General features: G+C 41.6%; 1 protein-coding gene and 1 pseudogene across 1 annotated transcript in view; one reads left to right on the forward strand and one right to left on the reverse strand.

Moving 5' to 3' along the window:
• Window positions 1-14,863, reverse strand: part of RBM28 (RNA binding motif protein 28) — a 29,627-nt gene extending 14,764 nt beyond the window's left edge. Inside the window, exons 1-7 of the mRNA XM_065884130.1 lie at window positions 14,746-14,863; window positions 8,501-8,572; window positions 7,689-7,872; window positions 7,374-7,516; window positions 5,392-5,394; window positions 3,766-3,835; window positions 1,348-1,457 (exon numbers count right to left, since the gene is read on the reverse strand). Of these exons, the coding sequence (XP_065740202.1) occupies window positions 1,348-1,457; window positions 3,766-3,835; window positions 5,392-5,394; window positions 7,374-7,516; window positions 7,689-7,872; window positions 8,501-8,572; window positions 14,746-14,863 (700 nt within the window). The remainder of the gene's footprint in view (window positions 1-1,347; window positions 1,458-3,765; window positions 3,836-5,391; window positions 5,395-7,373; window positions 7,517-7,688; window positions 7,873-8,500; window positions 8,573-14,745) is intronic.
• A 952-nt stretch (window positions 14,864-15,815) lies between these two features.
• On the forward strand, window positions 15,816-16,370 carry LOC136128323 (chromobox protein homolog 1 pseudogene; annotated as a pseudogene).
• The last annotated feature ends 201 nt before the right edge of the window (window positions 16,371-16,571 follow it).

The following is a 16,571-nucleotide window of genomic DNA, read 5'->3' on the forward strand; positions in this document are numbered from 1 at the left end:
CCTTCCAGGCAGTGAAATGGCATGCTGACAGGGATGAGGTATAGGAGGAGGTTGTGTGAGGAGGCAGAAAAAGTGCCAGAAAATTTTAATATGAGCTCAGGAAAGACAATGCATTATGAAAAAAAAAATAACGGAAACTATGCCTATTAAGACCATTAACTCTCAGCTAACATTAACAGACCAAGAAAGAGACTGAGCAAGTCAACTATAGACTCCATTCTGAAAATGTCAACCCAATACACTACTGCACCCTGAAAGAGACAAAAGAGATCATCAAAGTCAAGCAATATCCTACAGTACTTATAACATTTTATGCAATCCTAGTTGCCCATTTTCAGAAAAATATACTAGAAATGGAGAAGGTCCAAGAAGCATAATTGAATATCAGAGCTGAACGCACGTTAAGTGATTAGTTGAACCCACTCGTTTTACAGATAAGAAACTGAAGCCCACAGTGGTTAAATGATTGCCAAAAATCACCCAGCCGGTCTATGGTTTAGCTGGGATTAGATCCTAATCTCCAGGAAGCAGTTCAGTTTTCTTTCCATTATACTACCTCATCTACATCTTTCATAGCTGAGTAAAAACCAGAAATGATCAAGTTTCATCAAACTGGAAAATAAGAAGGTTCAGAATGGAGGCAATTAATCCATAGATAGGCTCCAGAGAGCCCCAAAACACTCAGAAATGGCATTTTTCTGAGGACAGGGTTCAGAGTTTTTGCTAGATCTCAAAGGAATCAAGAACCAGAATGAATTAAGAATTCACTGCTTTAGTAGAACGACTGCAGTTGATAAAATCAAAGATTATGAACGGGTTGAAAAGGTGCTTACCTAACAACAGTATATTAGAATGAGGAGTGGTCAACCTTTAAGCTCAAAAGAAATAGCTTTAGGGGGGGAAAAAAAGAAAACTAAGGCAGCACTCCTGCTACATAGTTTTCCTTCTGACTGTTGCCACTGCAACAAAGTTTCTGTCAGCTTCCATCTCTAACAAAAGCAACTGAAAAATATCCCAGCAATTTCAAGCAATGTGGAATGATTAATACCCATGAGATGCTATCACATCTGAAATTCAAAGAACAACAAATGAAATTCATTACCCTAAAGTAAATAAGCAAGAGCTTAAAAAGCTGAGACAAAATTATGGCCAGCAGCACCATTACAGATGCTGAGTTTGACAACATGGAAGACAACCTCAGAATGTCCTTGGTGCTTCTATGGATCACAGAAACCTGGATAATGGTGGACCCCTCAGGGTGGCACACACTATGCTCTCATGTAACCTAGTCAGTGCCCATGGCAGCGGTCTCAACCCTTTTGGGCCTGACCAGCTGACAGCAAATACCTTTAGAATGCTCTGTGTCTGGATGCAAGACAATGCGGACATATTTAAGATCTCCAAACTGCTGGAGGAGCTCTCCAAGGTCTTCTTCCTCTGAGTCGAAGGACAGGTTTCTATGGAGGACAATCAGGTCACAAGAAAGGTCAATTACAAAAGTGAGATCCTACGTTCCAGTACAAGGTGAGTGAGTTAGACATCAACTGGAGTGGTTCCCTTGCTCATAACCACCCTTCCCAGGGACAGCACCAGGGGATGGCTCCCACTAGCCAGGCCTCCAGTGTATGACTCTGCCTATAGGCTGTAACCGACTGACCTTCCTGTTAATCAAATTCTCCTTCCCAGGAATATAAAACTTGAACAGACATATACAAAGACCAGAAGTTGTAGATACAGATTCACTTCAAAACAGCAGTGTCCCACTTGAGGGGAACTTATGGGGAGCTGAAAATGTTCTGTATCTTGATCAGAGTGATGGTTACACGGATATACATATATCTATGTATAAAGGTATATGTATATAGATGGTTATATACATGAAAAATGTCACTGGTTGTACACTTACATTAAACACACTTTACAGAATACATGTTATACCTTAACGAGGGATAGAAAAAAGGATGGGTGTCTTCAGAGAAAAGACCACATAGCCTTCTGCAGCCAGGGTCCCAGAACCACCCTGATCTTCATCCCCTTCTTGAGGTCTGCTCTTTGACAACTTTTATTCCGTGAGCCACCCTAATGTTCATCCAACATACCAGCCTTTTCACTTAAACTGGCCAAACTTAGTTTCCCTTACTACAACCAAAAGACTCACAGACAGCTAATGAAAAGTCAAATGTCTCTCAATGTCTCCTCTGTACTCCTATGAAATCCAGGTTTCAGTTAAAATTTTACAGAAGTCAGAAAATCCTTCAAAATAATAACTCAAAACCAAACATGGTAAAGTTTACTAGCTAAGTGCAAAAAAAAAAAAAAAAAAAACTACTATTTCTCTCGATGGGATTAGAAAATGTTGGAAGGAGATTTTGTTCTACTAAATTTCAACACAGTGTAAAGATTCCTCTTTTCCCAGCTATGCACAGCCTTTCAGGGGTAAGAAAAACAGTCCCAAATAAATATCTACAATTTTACTTCTCTTATGCTAGTTAACAACCCCATAAACAGCTCTATCTTATGGAATAACCAAGATAAAAAAGATGTTCTGAAATAAGACATATCCTAGCTACATTATTTCTTCTAATTTGCCTCATCGTGGACATAGTTTTCTCTCTTCCATCCTTTACTTTCCTAAGTAAAGTTCTTTTTTAATTAAAAGATGTATAAGGAATGGTATCCTTGGTATTGAGGTCTCAGGCTTCTAAGTGTGGCATTCCTTCTTTTCTGTTACACAGAATCCTCTACAAATACAAAATTATATGGAAATTACAAATAACACAGTAAAAAGAAACATGGAAAGACATGCTATAAAGAAAGAAAATGGGACATTTATACACTAATATGTATAAAATGGATAACTAATAAGAACCTGCTATATAAAAAATTAAATTGAAAAATTAAAAAAAGAAAGAAAGAAAGAAAATGGGCTACAGCACAGCATGTATAGGCTAAAATCATCTTTGTAAATATTTATGATGTTATGAACATGTGTGTGGGTGTTCCCCAAGCAGTGATTAAGGTTAACTTTTTGCTTATTCATTTCCTATATTTCCCACAATAAACATAAATTATTTGTATAATGAAAACAATCTTAAAAGACTATACAAGAGAATAAAATAGACATCTTTAAAATAAGACCCAAATGGCCCTAGCACAATGGTACTTAAGAAAGGATGAGAAGGCATGCTTGAGGTATGCCGAAGATATCCCAACCTCCTGAAAACACCAACCTACTGCAGTCAGTAGGACTAAAACAGCAATGGCAACATGATACAACACCTATCTCCCTCCCTCAGTTTTCCAGGAAACAGATGGGATGCCTCACTATACTCTGGACATGACTGTAGAAGATAAGTTAGGCATGAAGAGAGAATTCGTTTGGGATAAGTGGTATCACCCCTCCCCAGCACTCACCCTAAAACAAAGGCCAGAAGCAAGATGGTTCTAATAGTTGAAAAACTGATTTGTTCCAAATGATCCCACCCCAATTACAAAGAATGAAATCTAAATGAGGACAAGATATAAAGACCCCTGCTATTTATCTTCTGTGCGTAGTTCTGATTCTCCTACACATTTCTCATTGTGTGCTATGTTCCTAGGCAGATGTGCTAATGGTCCTCGATGCATCTAACTTTTTGGCCTAGCTAACAGAATTAGTGCAAAAAGAAGACGACGAAGAAAGGAAAGAAGGGAGGGAGGAAGAAGGGAAGAAAAGAAACCTATGAAGGCAACACAAACAGCAGTTTTCAAGATAGAAAGTCATACCTGATAAAGACAGTTTTCCCTTCATTCACATCAGAGGGTAATTTCCTCTTCTTCTTCTTCTTTTTCAAGACTTGTATATCCAAAGTAAAAAGAAAAAGAACAAACTGAAAAAGACTAGTACAAGCCTTACAACAAAGGCTTTTAAATATATAAAGATCTTACATAAATTAAGAACTCCAATTAAAAATGAACAAAGGATATGCAACTATAATATACGAAGATGCTCAAACGCACTCATAATTAAAGAAAAACACAGCACAAGAAATGAGATACTATTTATCACCAACAGATTGGCAAACAACAAAAAAGACAGATGAAATCCATTGTGGTAAGGGTGTGGGGAAAAAGAGAGATTCCCATATACTGTTGTGACAGTGTAAACTTTCTGGAAATACAAAATGTAAACATTTGAGGAGAAAAAAATATATATCTACATTTGCATACACAAATATACATTATATTCTACGTAAGTTACATTATATTCTACGTAAGTTAATGCTTATAAAAGCATTAACTATCCTTAGATACACAAGAAACACTGGTTGTCTCTGGGGAGGGGCCCAAAGTGGCTGCGAATTTGGGTTTAAGGGAGACTCATTGATTTTAAGAATAGACACAGGGGCTTCCCTGGTGGCGCAGTGGTTGAGAGTCCGCCTGCAGCTGCAGGGGACACAGGTTCGTGCCCTGGTCCGGGAAGATCCCACATGCCGCGGAGCGGCTGGGCCCGTGAGCCATGGCCGCTGAGCCTGCACGTCCAGAGCAACGGGAGAGGCCCACATACAGCAAAAAAAAAAAAAAAGAACAGACATATGCTTATATATAAACAAATTTCTGGAAGGATACAAAAGAAGTAACAGAAATTACTTTGGGGGACTACTGGGAGGACTGGTGAGGAACTTTTAAAGATCTTACATAAATTAAGATCTTACATAAATTTCTATATTACACCCTTCTGCACTATTTATATTTTTTGTACTGTATTTTTAATTAATTTTCTCTCATTATTATCCATAAGTCTTATAATTTTTTCAAGTGAGAGAATGGTAAGAGACAGCTGAATCTGGTTGTAGAATGCAAGGTCTCTCAGTTCCTTCAGAATAAAAGCTTCTTTGCTTCTAAGGTGTCTACTATTCTCTCCTCACAGAAAAAGCTTATTTCCTCAGATTTCTCATATGGTCAAATCAACATGCCAGACTTACAGAAAAGGGAGAAGGGAGACCTGATAAGTGAATAAAAACCTCCACCCAGACAAACTAAAGGACCACTTACTGACTGCTCCTCATTCTGTAATGACCTGCCTCCCTCAATAAACTAGTTGAGTTTAAACCCAACCTTCTTGATAAAAGTAGCAATATGGTTTGGTTACAGTTTTACAAAATGCCCCAGAAGGTCCTTTATCCCCATTTCAATTCAAAATTGTTGTTTATACTCCACCACTGCCACAGAACAGTAACAATGATAATACTAGTAGTACAAGGCATTAGTCACACAAATAATTTAATCTTCACAACAACCCTGTGTGGTTATTATCTCCATTTTATAGATGAAGAAACTGAGGTATAAAGAGGTTAAGTAACTTGCCCCAAAGTCATACCTTAAGAAAGGAGCAGAGACAGGATTTGAAACCCTCTGCCAAACAAGCTATTATTGTGATCTCTAGGAAATGTGGCGTTTTATTTTCTTTTAACTCCTGTTCACCCAGTGTCTAGCACTGCAGGCACTCTGAATATTTGTTGTCTGAATAAACGAAGGTGTAGTAATAGTAAAAAAAAAAAAAAAAAAAAAAAGTACATTTTTCTCTCATGACAGGTATAAAAATCACTGGCACATGAAGCATCTATTCCAACCTTTCCAAAGAGCAAACACATGGGCATTTACATACCACATGGGGAGGGTGTGCACAGAAGTGCTCATTCATCAGTTCCAAATTAGTTCATCTACATTTTTAAAAAACTCTGATGAAAGTGCAGAAGTGTTTTTGTTGGTCTTTGCTTGTTTTCTTGCCAATCCTTTGTGACTGAAAGTAGTGGAGCCAGATCAAAAGCTCCTAGAGAACAAGGATTTTTTTTCTGTTCAGCCCAAAGTTTAACATTAGTAGGTGTTCAATAAATGTTTCTTTTTAAGCGAATGATGAGGAAAGGAGACTTGATTTGCTCAACTGAATGGAGTAGTGGAATGCTCAGACTGCCTCCGCCTCCTTCCCAGTGACCACTAAAGGCAGAAGATTTTATCAGCCCCCATCTTACATCTAACTTAATGAGACTCACACATTTTTTTAGAAGATTGTTGGTGACGGGGGTGGGGGGAGGGGGGGCGCATAAAAATAAGATTAGTAGCAACAAAGGCAGCTAATACTGTTGGGAAGGTACTCTCCGCAATGTCAGGAGATGGGGACCTCTAACATCCAATCACAGATGAAGTAATATGGAAACTAGAGGCAAGGACTTGACCAGAACCAGACAATTAGAAATGGAAAAGCCAGGACTTGAACCCACATGATTTGACTCCTGAGCCCATGATAAAAGGCAGAAAAGACTGCTTAAAAGAACTGAGCTTTTCCAGATAAGAAATTCTGAGTTCAGAAGTTTGTTACTATCATAATGGATTATTTTATTGTTGTTGTCAGTCTTCATCCTGGAAGGTGCCAGTGACTCAAGTACCTCTGATTCTGAGTAGAACATACTAAGCTGATGTTCTGGAGTTTGCTAACACTGCAGACACACTTAAAATAATACCTCTAATCAATGAGGGGAAAAAAACACCATCTTTGGGCTTTCAAATCTACTCCGTATTATCTGTTGTTTACAGACAACAGCATGGATGGAAAAATACAAGTGTTTCCCTTCCTGAGTTTGTTACATTTAATAAAATGTAATTTCAGTACAGAAGTAAATAAATTAAATTAAATTAATTAAATAGAACCCATTTTGGTGGTAGGATGCAATATCCTGTTTATGCAGTTATTCATTCAATTTGGGTAATTGAGAGAGACAGAGGCAGTGCCTCAGCATTAAGCTAGGTTTTAAATTCCCTAAGAATCTTAATCCTCAAACACTATTCCAAACTCATTAAAAAAAACACAAAAAACCTTTAAAAGAAAGAAATATAGGGGCTTCCCTGGTGGAGTAGTGGTTAAGAATTCGCCTGCCAATGCAGGGGTCCCAGGTTCGAGCCCTGACCCGGGAAGATCCCACCTGCCACGAAGCAACTAAGCCCGTGCGCCACAACTACTGAGCCTGAGCTCTAGAGCCCGCGAGCCACAACTCCTGAGCCCACGTGCCACAACTACTGAAGCCTGTGCGCCTAGAGCCCGTGCTCCACAACAAGAGAAGCCACCGCAATGAGAAACCTGCGCACCGCAACGAAGAGTAGCCCCCGCTCATGGCAACTAGAGAAAGCCCGCCTGCAGCAACGAAGACCCAACGCAGCCAAAAATAAATAAATAAATAAATAAATTTATTTTAAAAAAAAAAAGAAAGGAATATAAAGGTTTCATTTTCAGCATTTAAACATAAATTTGACAGGACACCTTAGGGTCCTACTTAAAAAGAGGACTGAGCTGAACTGATGCACATTTCTCAGTGACTTCTTTTAAATTTAAGGCAAACCTTCCTCCTCTTGCTCTTCAGTGTTGGTATCACTCTGAGCCAGGTCCTCTCCACCATCGATCCTGTCTCTTTCCTCCAGGTCGCTGTTGTCATCAGAATGCTCCTCTTCACTGCTTTCTGCAGGTGCTGCCCTCTTGGCTGCTCTGCAATGGCACAGATCAGAACTAAGGTTCTGGGATGAGAGAAGGGCCTGCCTCTCCAACTTCACTGCACATGTCAATTCTGCAATGACGGGGGCAGGGAAAGAGATCATTTTCCTCTCACGGACAACCCTGAATCTTCCTCTGTTGTCTCAGAACACACTGAGCCACTTACCTCTTCTGAATTTGCAGAGGCTTGGTCAGCTTCGACTCTCTATTCTCCTCGTCCTCCTCCTCTTCTTCATCATCTTCCTCATCATCATAACCACCATCATTCTCCTCCTCCTCCATATCCTCTTCTTCCCTGCCATTCTCTTGACCTAATTCCTGACATTTAGGTTCAGGCCTCTTCTTCTCACCTACATACATAGTTGGTAAAGAAAGTTAGGAATTCATTTAGTATCCAAAACAAGGTTATTTAAACAAGAGTAACTAATACCCCAAGTTCCCAGTTCCTTTGGTTTTACAGAAGCTCATATATTTTTCTTACTGTACATAATAGGAAAAATATGGGGGAAAAAAAGCAAAAAAACAAAAACCCCTCATCACTGAGATTCCCTCGGAGGCTGTCCCATTCATCAGAAGCCTTAAGGTTAACCTGGCTCAGCAACTGAGCCACTGCAAACAGCCTATCATTGTGCACCATGGCCAGCACAATGCATGCTCTGGAGCCCAGCCATGAAATTTAATCTCTGTGAGTTCTGTTCTCTGAGCTCCTGGTGGCTTAAAAGCCAATTGTTTTCTAAATAAAAATCAAGTTTTAAGTTTCCCTATTTTTAATGTTCCATCACTCTCTATTATGAAAGCTGGGAAAGTACAGCAAGTAGTAGGGACAATGAACTTGGGCCCCACTCTTCACATCCACATCAAGAAGTGGGCTTAGATTAAAAAGATCCTGTTTTGGGACCAAATCACCAAATGGTACAATACAGACTGACAAACAGTTAGGACATAAAACCCCTCCTACCCAACACCACTTCATCTTACCTGCGACAGAGGCAGACTGTGTATTTTTATATTTATCCTTTGCCACAGCCCAGTCCACAGCCACTGTCCGCCCTGTCAGACAGAAAAGTAGCATCAGAAAGGCCTTCTCTTTAACATTCCTATTTCCTATAAATGACTTCCTATTCGTCAAAGACAGTAATGGAACCAAAGGAGACGAAGAAACTGTGGATTCAGAGACTGTTGGTCTTAAAATAAAACTCCTGGTAGGTGTCTATTCTTTTGACCCTTAACCTTTTTATCAATGAACAGAAGTTTTGCCTTTCTACACAGCCACTACACCTGCAACAAGATAGAGTAAGAATCAGAACAGAGTTTCCAGTTAGACCAAGTTTCCAGTTATACTAGCAAGGGGGAAAATAGACGTTCTGGAATAACTGCGCGTCACTCAGAAGTTAGGAAGTCTCCAAGCCAATACCTTCTTTAGGCACTGTACCTGGTAAATCAATACCTAGAGTAACGTCAAGGTCAGTTTAAAAGCCCACAGGTGGACTTCCCTGGTGGCGCAGTGGTCAAGAATCCACCTGCTAATGCAGGGGACACAGGTTCGATCCCTGGTCCGGGAATATCCCACATTCCACGGAGCAACTAAGCCCGTGCACCACAAGCACTGAGCCTGTGCTCTAGAGCCCGTGTGCCACAACTACTGAAGCTTGTGCACCTAGAGCCCACGCACCACAACAAAGAGTAGCCCCCGCTCGCCGCAAGGAAAACCCAATGCAGCCAAATAAATAAATAATAAATAAATAAATTTATAATTAAAAAAAAAAAAGCCCACAGATGCTGAATAGTGATCATAACCAAGACGAAGGAACCTGCTAATCCCACATCCTCTAGACAGCAACCTGACTCTATCAGTCAGGGACAGTTTTTCATTAGGGATTTAAAAGGACACTCATCACCAAAAAAAGAAAAGAGAAGGACAGCATGGGTTCTTTCAAGTTTAACCCTAAGATCAAGTACTAGGAATATTTCACCAAAACAAGCTTCAATATTAGCAATGAGACTCTCAACAAGGCAAACACCTTTTAAAAATGTAGAAAGTGGGTTATTGTGCTAATTTGCCTAAACACCAGAAATATCTGAGTCAATGGTATGGGCACAGAAAACTTACCTTTTATCTCTTTCATGTTCATGCTTTTGAGAGCCTTTCCTGCTTCTAGGAGGTTTTTGAACTGAACAAAAGCAAAACCACGCATCTTTCCATCTGTGTGCAAACACAACAAAGAAGTTAGAGGTAGCAGGTAGGGAACCAACAGACACTAAGAAGGATGTTACAGCAACCTGGACTGGCAAGAAGACCCAAATCCTATCAACCAGTCAGCCCCTTGACCAAAGCACAAGCCTATATCCTGCTGAGGTTACCCTGACACAGGCTTGGGGAGAGCAATGCATTTTCTCAAGCTGTAACTTGTCTTCTAAAAGTAGTTCTGATCTAACTAACAATACCATAAGGGGACTAAACACTGTTATTTGTCAAGCACTGTGCCTGATACTTTACACATATCATATCATCTGGGGCTCACAGAGTATGACCCGAACCTTGTGTTTCTGCTTAGTTCAAAGGTGATACAGAAAAAGACCATTATGTAAAATAACCTTAATCTAATCCACACAAAATAAAGGTTTGCCAGTACCTGGTTTCCTAGGGATGTTTACTTCCAGGACAGCTCCAAACTGAGCAAATACTGTCTTCAAGTCATCTTCTGAACACTGAAGCCAAAAGTGAAGAAAGAAAAAGAGATATTATCACAGCAAATGAACACAAAACATCAACTATTCAATTAGTTCACTAGGAAGAGCTTGAATATTTGCACTCCTTTTTAAATTTTGAGACTAGGACACCAAACATTTCAAAATAGACGACATCTTGCTTTGTACCTATAAAGGCAAAAAGGACAGATATCAGAGAGCTTTTCCTTCCCTCCCTTTCTCAGCAGTAGTTTCCCCAAGGCATCTTCACAGTCTCTGTCCTTAATAAGTTCTTGTTTATACAGGCCCATTTTCTGAATTCAACAAGGCTAAAGTTCGTTCCCAGAAGGAATTAAGCCCAATTATACCATCCTGGTGAGAAGTTTGACCAATGAGCATGCCTTGGCTCCAAGAGCTTTCAGAACACTCACTGTTAGTTTTCTCTGTCTCTTACCTTAAAGCTCAGGTTCCGTATAATTATTCTGGCTTTCTTATCTGCCACTTTGGCTTTTTTAGGCTGCAGCTCCTTCTTTGGGGACTCTGAATTTTCTAAAAAATAAATGGCAATGAAGTAAATCTGTGATCCCCTCGGCCCAGAACATCACAGGAAAGAAGCTACTAGCAACAGATGGCATTTAACACAGGGTTAAGTATGGCAATGCCCAGGGACATCAGGTTTTCCAGACTCAGAAGTAAACAAAAGACTAAAACTAGTAACAAAATACACTGGATGATTTTGGACATCAAGAGGAAATTCAGGGAGCTTTTAGGCCTAGACACTACTCCCAGAGCCAATCCACTGCCCCCTCAATCCTGGGGGAAAACTCCCTTCAGCTACTAGAAACTCACCAGTTTTCCCCTTTTCCTTGGACTTATTTCTCAGTTTTTTCTTGGCAACAGTCACGGTGATCTTGCAGCCTTCGAAGGTGGTAATCTCCTTGAGGGCCCTCTGAACATCTTCCAGCATAGAAAAAGTGACATAGCCAAAGCCTCGACATGCCTTACTCCCTGGAACAGTATGGGGATGGGGGGAGGGGGGATTAACAGTAAGCCAAGATCCCTAAACCAGTAAATTCTCACAGCCCTAAACTAGCAGATATACAGCCAGGCCAGCCAGTCTGCCAAAATTCTCAAAAGAGAAAGAGACAAGGTTAGCATGGGTGGCCCCTGTCCCCTCTTTGTTCAGAAATCATTAGGCTTCCTCTTCTAATATGGTGTCTTTGCTGTTAGCTCCCTCTCTTCCTTCTTTCCTGATAATTTCAAGAATATGGAGGACCCATGATATGCATTACACCCCCGAAGAAGAACTCAACGTCAAACAGAACAAAACATCACCAGAGAAGGTAGGAAAGGTAAGTATGGTAGCTTCAAAAATTACAAAGAAATAATTCAGCCACCACTCCACAGAACAGATCGGCAATGAATGCCAGGGGCCCTGAAAAAAGAACCTCAAACAATAAACATTGCTTCAGAAGCCTGCAGACACTATTACAATTATTACCAAGCCCTAGAAATCAATATCAAATTAAACCTTTCTAAAGCGGCTGTAAACCTCTTATCTCATTTTGTCAGAACACACCAAGAAGGGAAAAGCCAATATCATCATCGCTTTTTTCCAAACGAATCATTTAAGACAAACAGTTGCAATTATCAACTGTAACCCACCTTTGCCCTTTTTGGTATTTTTTTTTCAGTTTAATATTTTTGTGTAGTAAAATTTTAAGTAATTTACTGCATCAAAAAAGAAAAGGACAGACCAAGTAGTCTGCTTACTACCCAAAGAAGAAACAGAGCTCACACACTCTCCTTTTACAACTACACCCCAATCTGCTTCTGGGTACAAGCCCTCTAACACAGGACGCTGATCCACGTAAACTGGTTAAAGCTGACACTTGGCACTAGGAAAGCATACTATGGTCTGGTGATCTCTTCTTCTCTTGAAACTCCTTCTCACAAAAGCCTGCCCACTCACCTTTCAGAAAACAAGAACAAGAAAAATCAGGGCCCTTCCTGATCAGTACAACCAAAAACGAAGCAGCTGAAAGGTGAAGGAGTTCAGTGACAAAACAGAAGCGTGCCGCTCACAAACACACCATGCGTTGTTTATGTCTGCACAAAGCACTCTCACACATTTACTTGAATCTTTACAACAATCCTGTGAAATTATTCCCATCTTAAAGAGGTTAAGTGGCATGTCCAGGTCACCACTACTGGTAAGACCTCACCCCACACCCCCTCCCTCCTATCCCACTAAGTACAACATTCAGTACATCTGGCTGCCTGGACAGATAAGCACGTTTTTTCTTAAAAAGGGAATAGCAGCTTCTGTTAAAGATGCAGACTACATACACAAGCTACAGGTAAGGTTACATGTAGCCTATATTCTGAGGACCCAAAAGGAGAATTCCCATTCAAAGGCCTGTTCCTCCCCGGAACACAACCAACCACTGTTGAGCAGCGTTTCTCAATTGTTTTGATAACCCACAGTAACAAACGTAACTTATAGTGGATCCAGGATGCAGTTTTTTACAAAACTGAAAAAAAAAAGTTTTATGAAAACTTCTCCTTTACCATGTATAGATATACTCCTATTTCATTAAAAAAAAATCTCTAATCATGACCCACTCAAGGCCCACTAATGGACGATGATCTGCAGTTTAAGAAACACTGCTATATAGCACTCATTCTCATTCTCTCATTCGCCCATATCTATACTTAAAATGACAAAGAACCAGGCAGCTGCTATGGTTTGTATAGCAATCAGAGCCATGTCGACAATCCTAATTCTAATTTCTGTTACTAACAAAATAGAAGATAAGGACAGAGTGATTATTAGCACACTATTAGCCTGCCTACTCATCACATACTTGGACACCATGGGGGGAAAGAGAGGTACACAGGATGTTACTTCCCTCCAGTTGCTCTCCTGAAAGACAAGGAGGTACTACAGAGACACACTGATGACTTGGAAGGAAGCTAAATTTATGTTCTGGGCAACATCAGGTGCCCCTTGACACAGTCTAGGTAAGAGTAAGAAATGCTTCTACAATTAAAACCCTTACAATTCTTCCTCAGTCTAATACATGCTAACCCTCCTTCATCGTGATGCCATAATCATCAAACAGAATGCAAAGCATATGGCAGTATTCCACAAGTCAGTGAATATCTCCTGCAGCTCAAGCCAAAACCCTTGGAGTCAGACCTGACTCCCTGACACTCTTTTTTTTCTCATACTCCACATCTGATCCATCAGCAAATTCTTTCAGCTCTACTTTCAAAAATATCCATGTCGCAATCACTTTTTACCACCTTCACAGCTACAACAGCTGGTCCAACACCATGACCTCTCTCTCACCTGGATTACCACAAGAGCCTAATAACTGGTCTCCCCGCTTCTGTCCTATTCTTAGCAGCCTATTCTCAACATGGCAGCCTGAGAGAATCTTCCAAAATGCAAGCCATATCGTATCTACTGCTCCCTGCTCGAAACCAGTGGCTTCATATCTCAGAGTAAAAGCCAAAGTCCTTGCAACGGCCTATAAGGTCCTACATGATCTGGTAGCACCAGATCTCATCTGCTAATTCTCTTCCCTTCACTCACTGCATTCCAGTCACCCTGGTTTCGTCACTATTCCTCCAATATACTACACACACACTCCTCTTCAGTATCCTTTAGCTTCCTCTGCCTAGGCTGCTCCTCCCACTGAGAAACACATGTTCACTCTCTCACATCAGAAAGGCTTTCCCTGGCTACCTCTCACCCCTCTACAGCTTCCCCACCACCACACACACACACATCTACAGAGACTCTCTATCCTTTTTCTCTGCCTTATTTTTCTCCTCAACATTTATCACCATTAGCACTACATATTTTGCTTATTGGCTGTCTTCCCATCTTGAACACAAGAGCAAGGTTTTTGGTTTGGTTCTGTGCACTGCTGTATCCCCAGGACCTACAATAGTTGCCTGGCACAATACACATTCAATTAACATTTACGGAATAAATAACTGGGCGAATGAATAACATACTGGTTAAGAGCTCCCGGTCTGGTGATCAAATTCTGAATCCACTACTTACTAGCTGTATGAACTTAAGCTGAAATTACTAAATTTCCCTAAGCCCTAGATTCCTCGTCTGTAAAATGGAGTTAACTCTCCACCCAACAAGACCGATGAGGAAATTAAATGAGATAACACATGGAATTCAAGCACCGCACGTGGCAATCAGTTGATTCTCAATAAGCCTTACTGGTGTTTTATTAAAAGTTAGTTATTTACTACCAAATAAGATCTTATATGTGAGCGCGCATAATAAACGGAAAGCGCTCCATAAACTTAAGGGACTGATTTGACTTTCAGAAACGGCCCGTATGGATTCATCTAAAGCAGAGTCCGTTTAGAAAAGAAATTCAACTTCTAAGTCCTTTCACTATGGGGCAGGTAAAGGATTATACGGGTCGCTTAAATTTGGGTGTCCTCGCCCCCATCCGGCTCCCAGGAACCCCAACTTTGTCCTCGACCGCCCCGCCCCCTACCTTTCTCAGTCACCACGAAGCACTGCTTCACCGGCCCCACCTGACTGAACAGCTCCTCCAGCTGCTCGCTGCGGGCCGAGGGCGGGAGGCGGCCCACAAACAGGGTCAGCCCGGCCATAAGGCCGAGAAACAGAAGCGCGCGGCTTCGCGCACGCGAGTCAAGTAACAGGTTTTAGTCAGAGGACCACGCCAAGCTGCCGGGAGACTCCGGAAGTGCTCTTCACTCAAAAGAGTCCGGAGGAAAACGTAGTAGAAGGGGGAAAAAACATCCCGGAAGGAAGAAAATCGTGACGCCCGGGGGCGGAGCTTCTTGAGCGGGGTTCCACCCCTAATCCAAGTACCGCCCCCGCCGCTGTAAAGAAATTTGGCTTCGCTGTTTCCTGCACTGCTTACAATCTAACCTCCTGGAGATCGATACCAAACCCAGCAGGGCAGGCCGGAGAAGTTGGTTTTACTCTGGCCCTAACCCAGGATCTAACATATGATGGATGTTTAATAAATATTTTCTGAAGTGCCACTACAGACTCCCAGATTACGTGCATAAAACACAGCCAGAATACACATCAACACAAGTACGTCACATACATCATTCGGACAATTCTCATGTTCTCAGAGAGTATGAGACATCTGTCACACTATAACAGATAACTACAACTCTGCCTTTAACACTTCGCAGACAAATGATAGCTACTAAAGTACAAATAGGCACATATCATACACATTCTTTCAAAAAAATATTTACTGAGCTCCTACTATGTGCCAGGCACTAAGGATAAAATTGGTGAGCTAAAAGAAGATGGGACCCCTACCCTCATGGGGTATACAGTCTCGTGGGGGTAGACAGACATTAATCAAAAAAAAAAAAAATAAGGAGGGCCGTTGGCCGGGGCCTGCAGTACGCCGCTTCAGTGAGGAGCTCAACCGCAGTCAACCGTCTTGTTGCTTTACTGGTCGCCACTCCCACGGCCGGCCCGACAAGACGAGCCTGGAGCGCAGAACAGATTTCCCTCGGGCTCGTGGGCGCTGCTCTGAGCAGCGTCACCCTTTATACCAGAAAGCTGGCGGGCACTATGGGGAAAAAACAAAACAAGACGAAAGTGGAGGAGATGCTAGAAGAAGAGGAAGAAGAATATGTGGTGGGAAAAGTTCTCGACCATCGAGAGGGAAAGGGCAAAGTGGAGTACCTCCTAAAGTGGAAGGGGTTCTCAGATGAGGAGGACACATGGGAGCCAGAAGAAAACCTGGATCGCCCCGACTTCATTGCCGAGTTCCTGCATCACAGAAAACAGCACACGAGACAGATAAATCAGAGTGAGGCAAGCGCAAAGCTGATTCTGATTCGGAAGATAAGGGGGAGGAGAGCGAACCAAAGAAGAAAAGAAGAGTCAGAAAAGGCATGAGGCTTTGCCCAGTGTTTGGAACCGCAGTGGATTATTGGAGCTACAGACTCCAGTGGAGAACTCATGTTTCTGATGAAATGGAAAAACTCTGATGAGGTTGACCTGGTCCCTGCCAAGGAAGCCAATGTCAAGTGCCCACAGGTTGTCATATCCTTCTATGAGGGAAGGCTGACGTGGCATTCCTACCCCTCGGAGGATGATGACAAAAAAGATGACAAGAATTAACTCTCTTGAGTACCAGTCCCTGTCACATCTGACTGTGGGTTTCAAGTGGGGAAAGGAGTTCTACTTGTCTTGACACCATAGAGGTGGCTTGAGAAGATGTCCTTTGAAGAGCCAGTATAGTTTCTGTGCCCTACAGCAGCCCAAGTGCTTTAAAGTCACTCCATGCTGGTTTGCACACCCATCCCAGTGGAGGGGAAGGAG

This window comes from Phocoena phocoena, chromosome 9, assembly GCF_963924675.1.
Source record: "Phocoena phocoena chromosome 9, mPhoPho1.1, whole genome shotgun sequence".
NCBI lineage: Eukaryota > Metazoa > Chordata > Mammalia > Artiodactyla > Phocoenidae > Phocoena > Phocoena phocoena.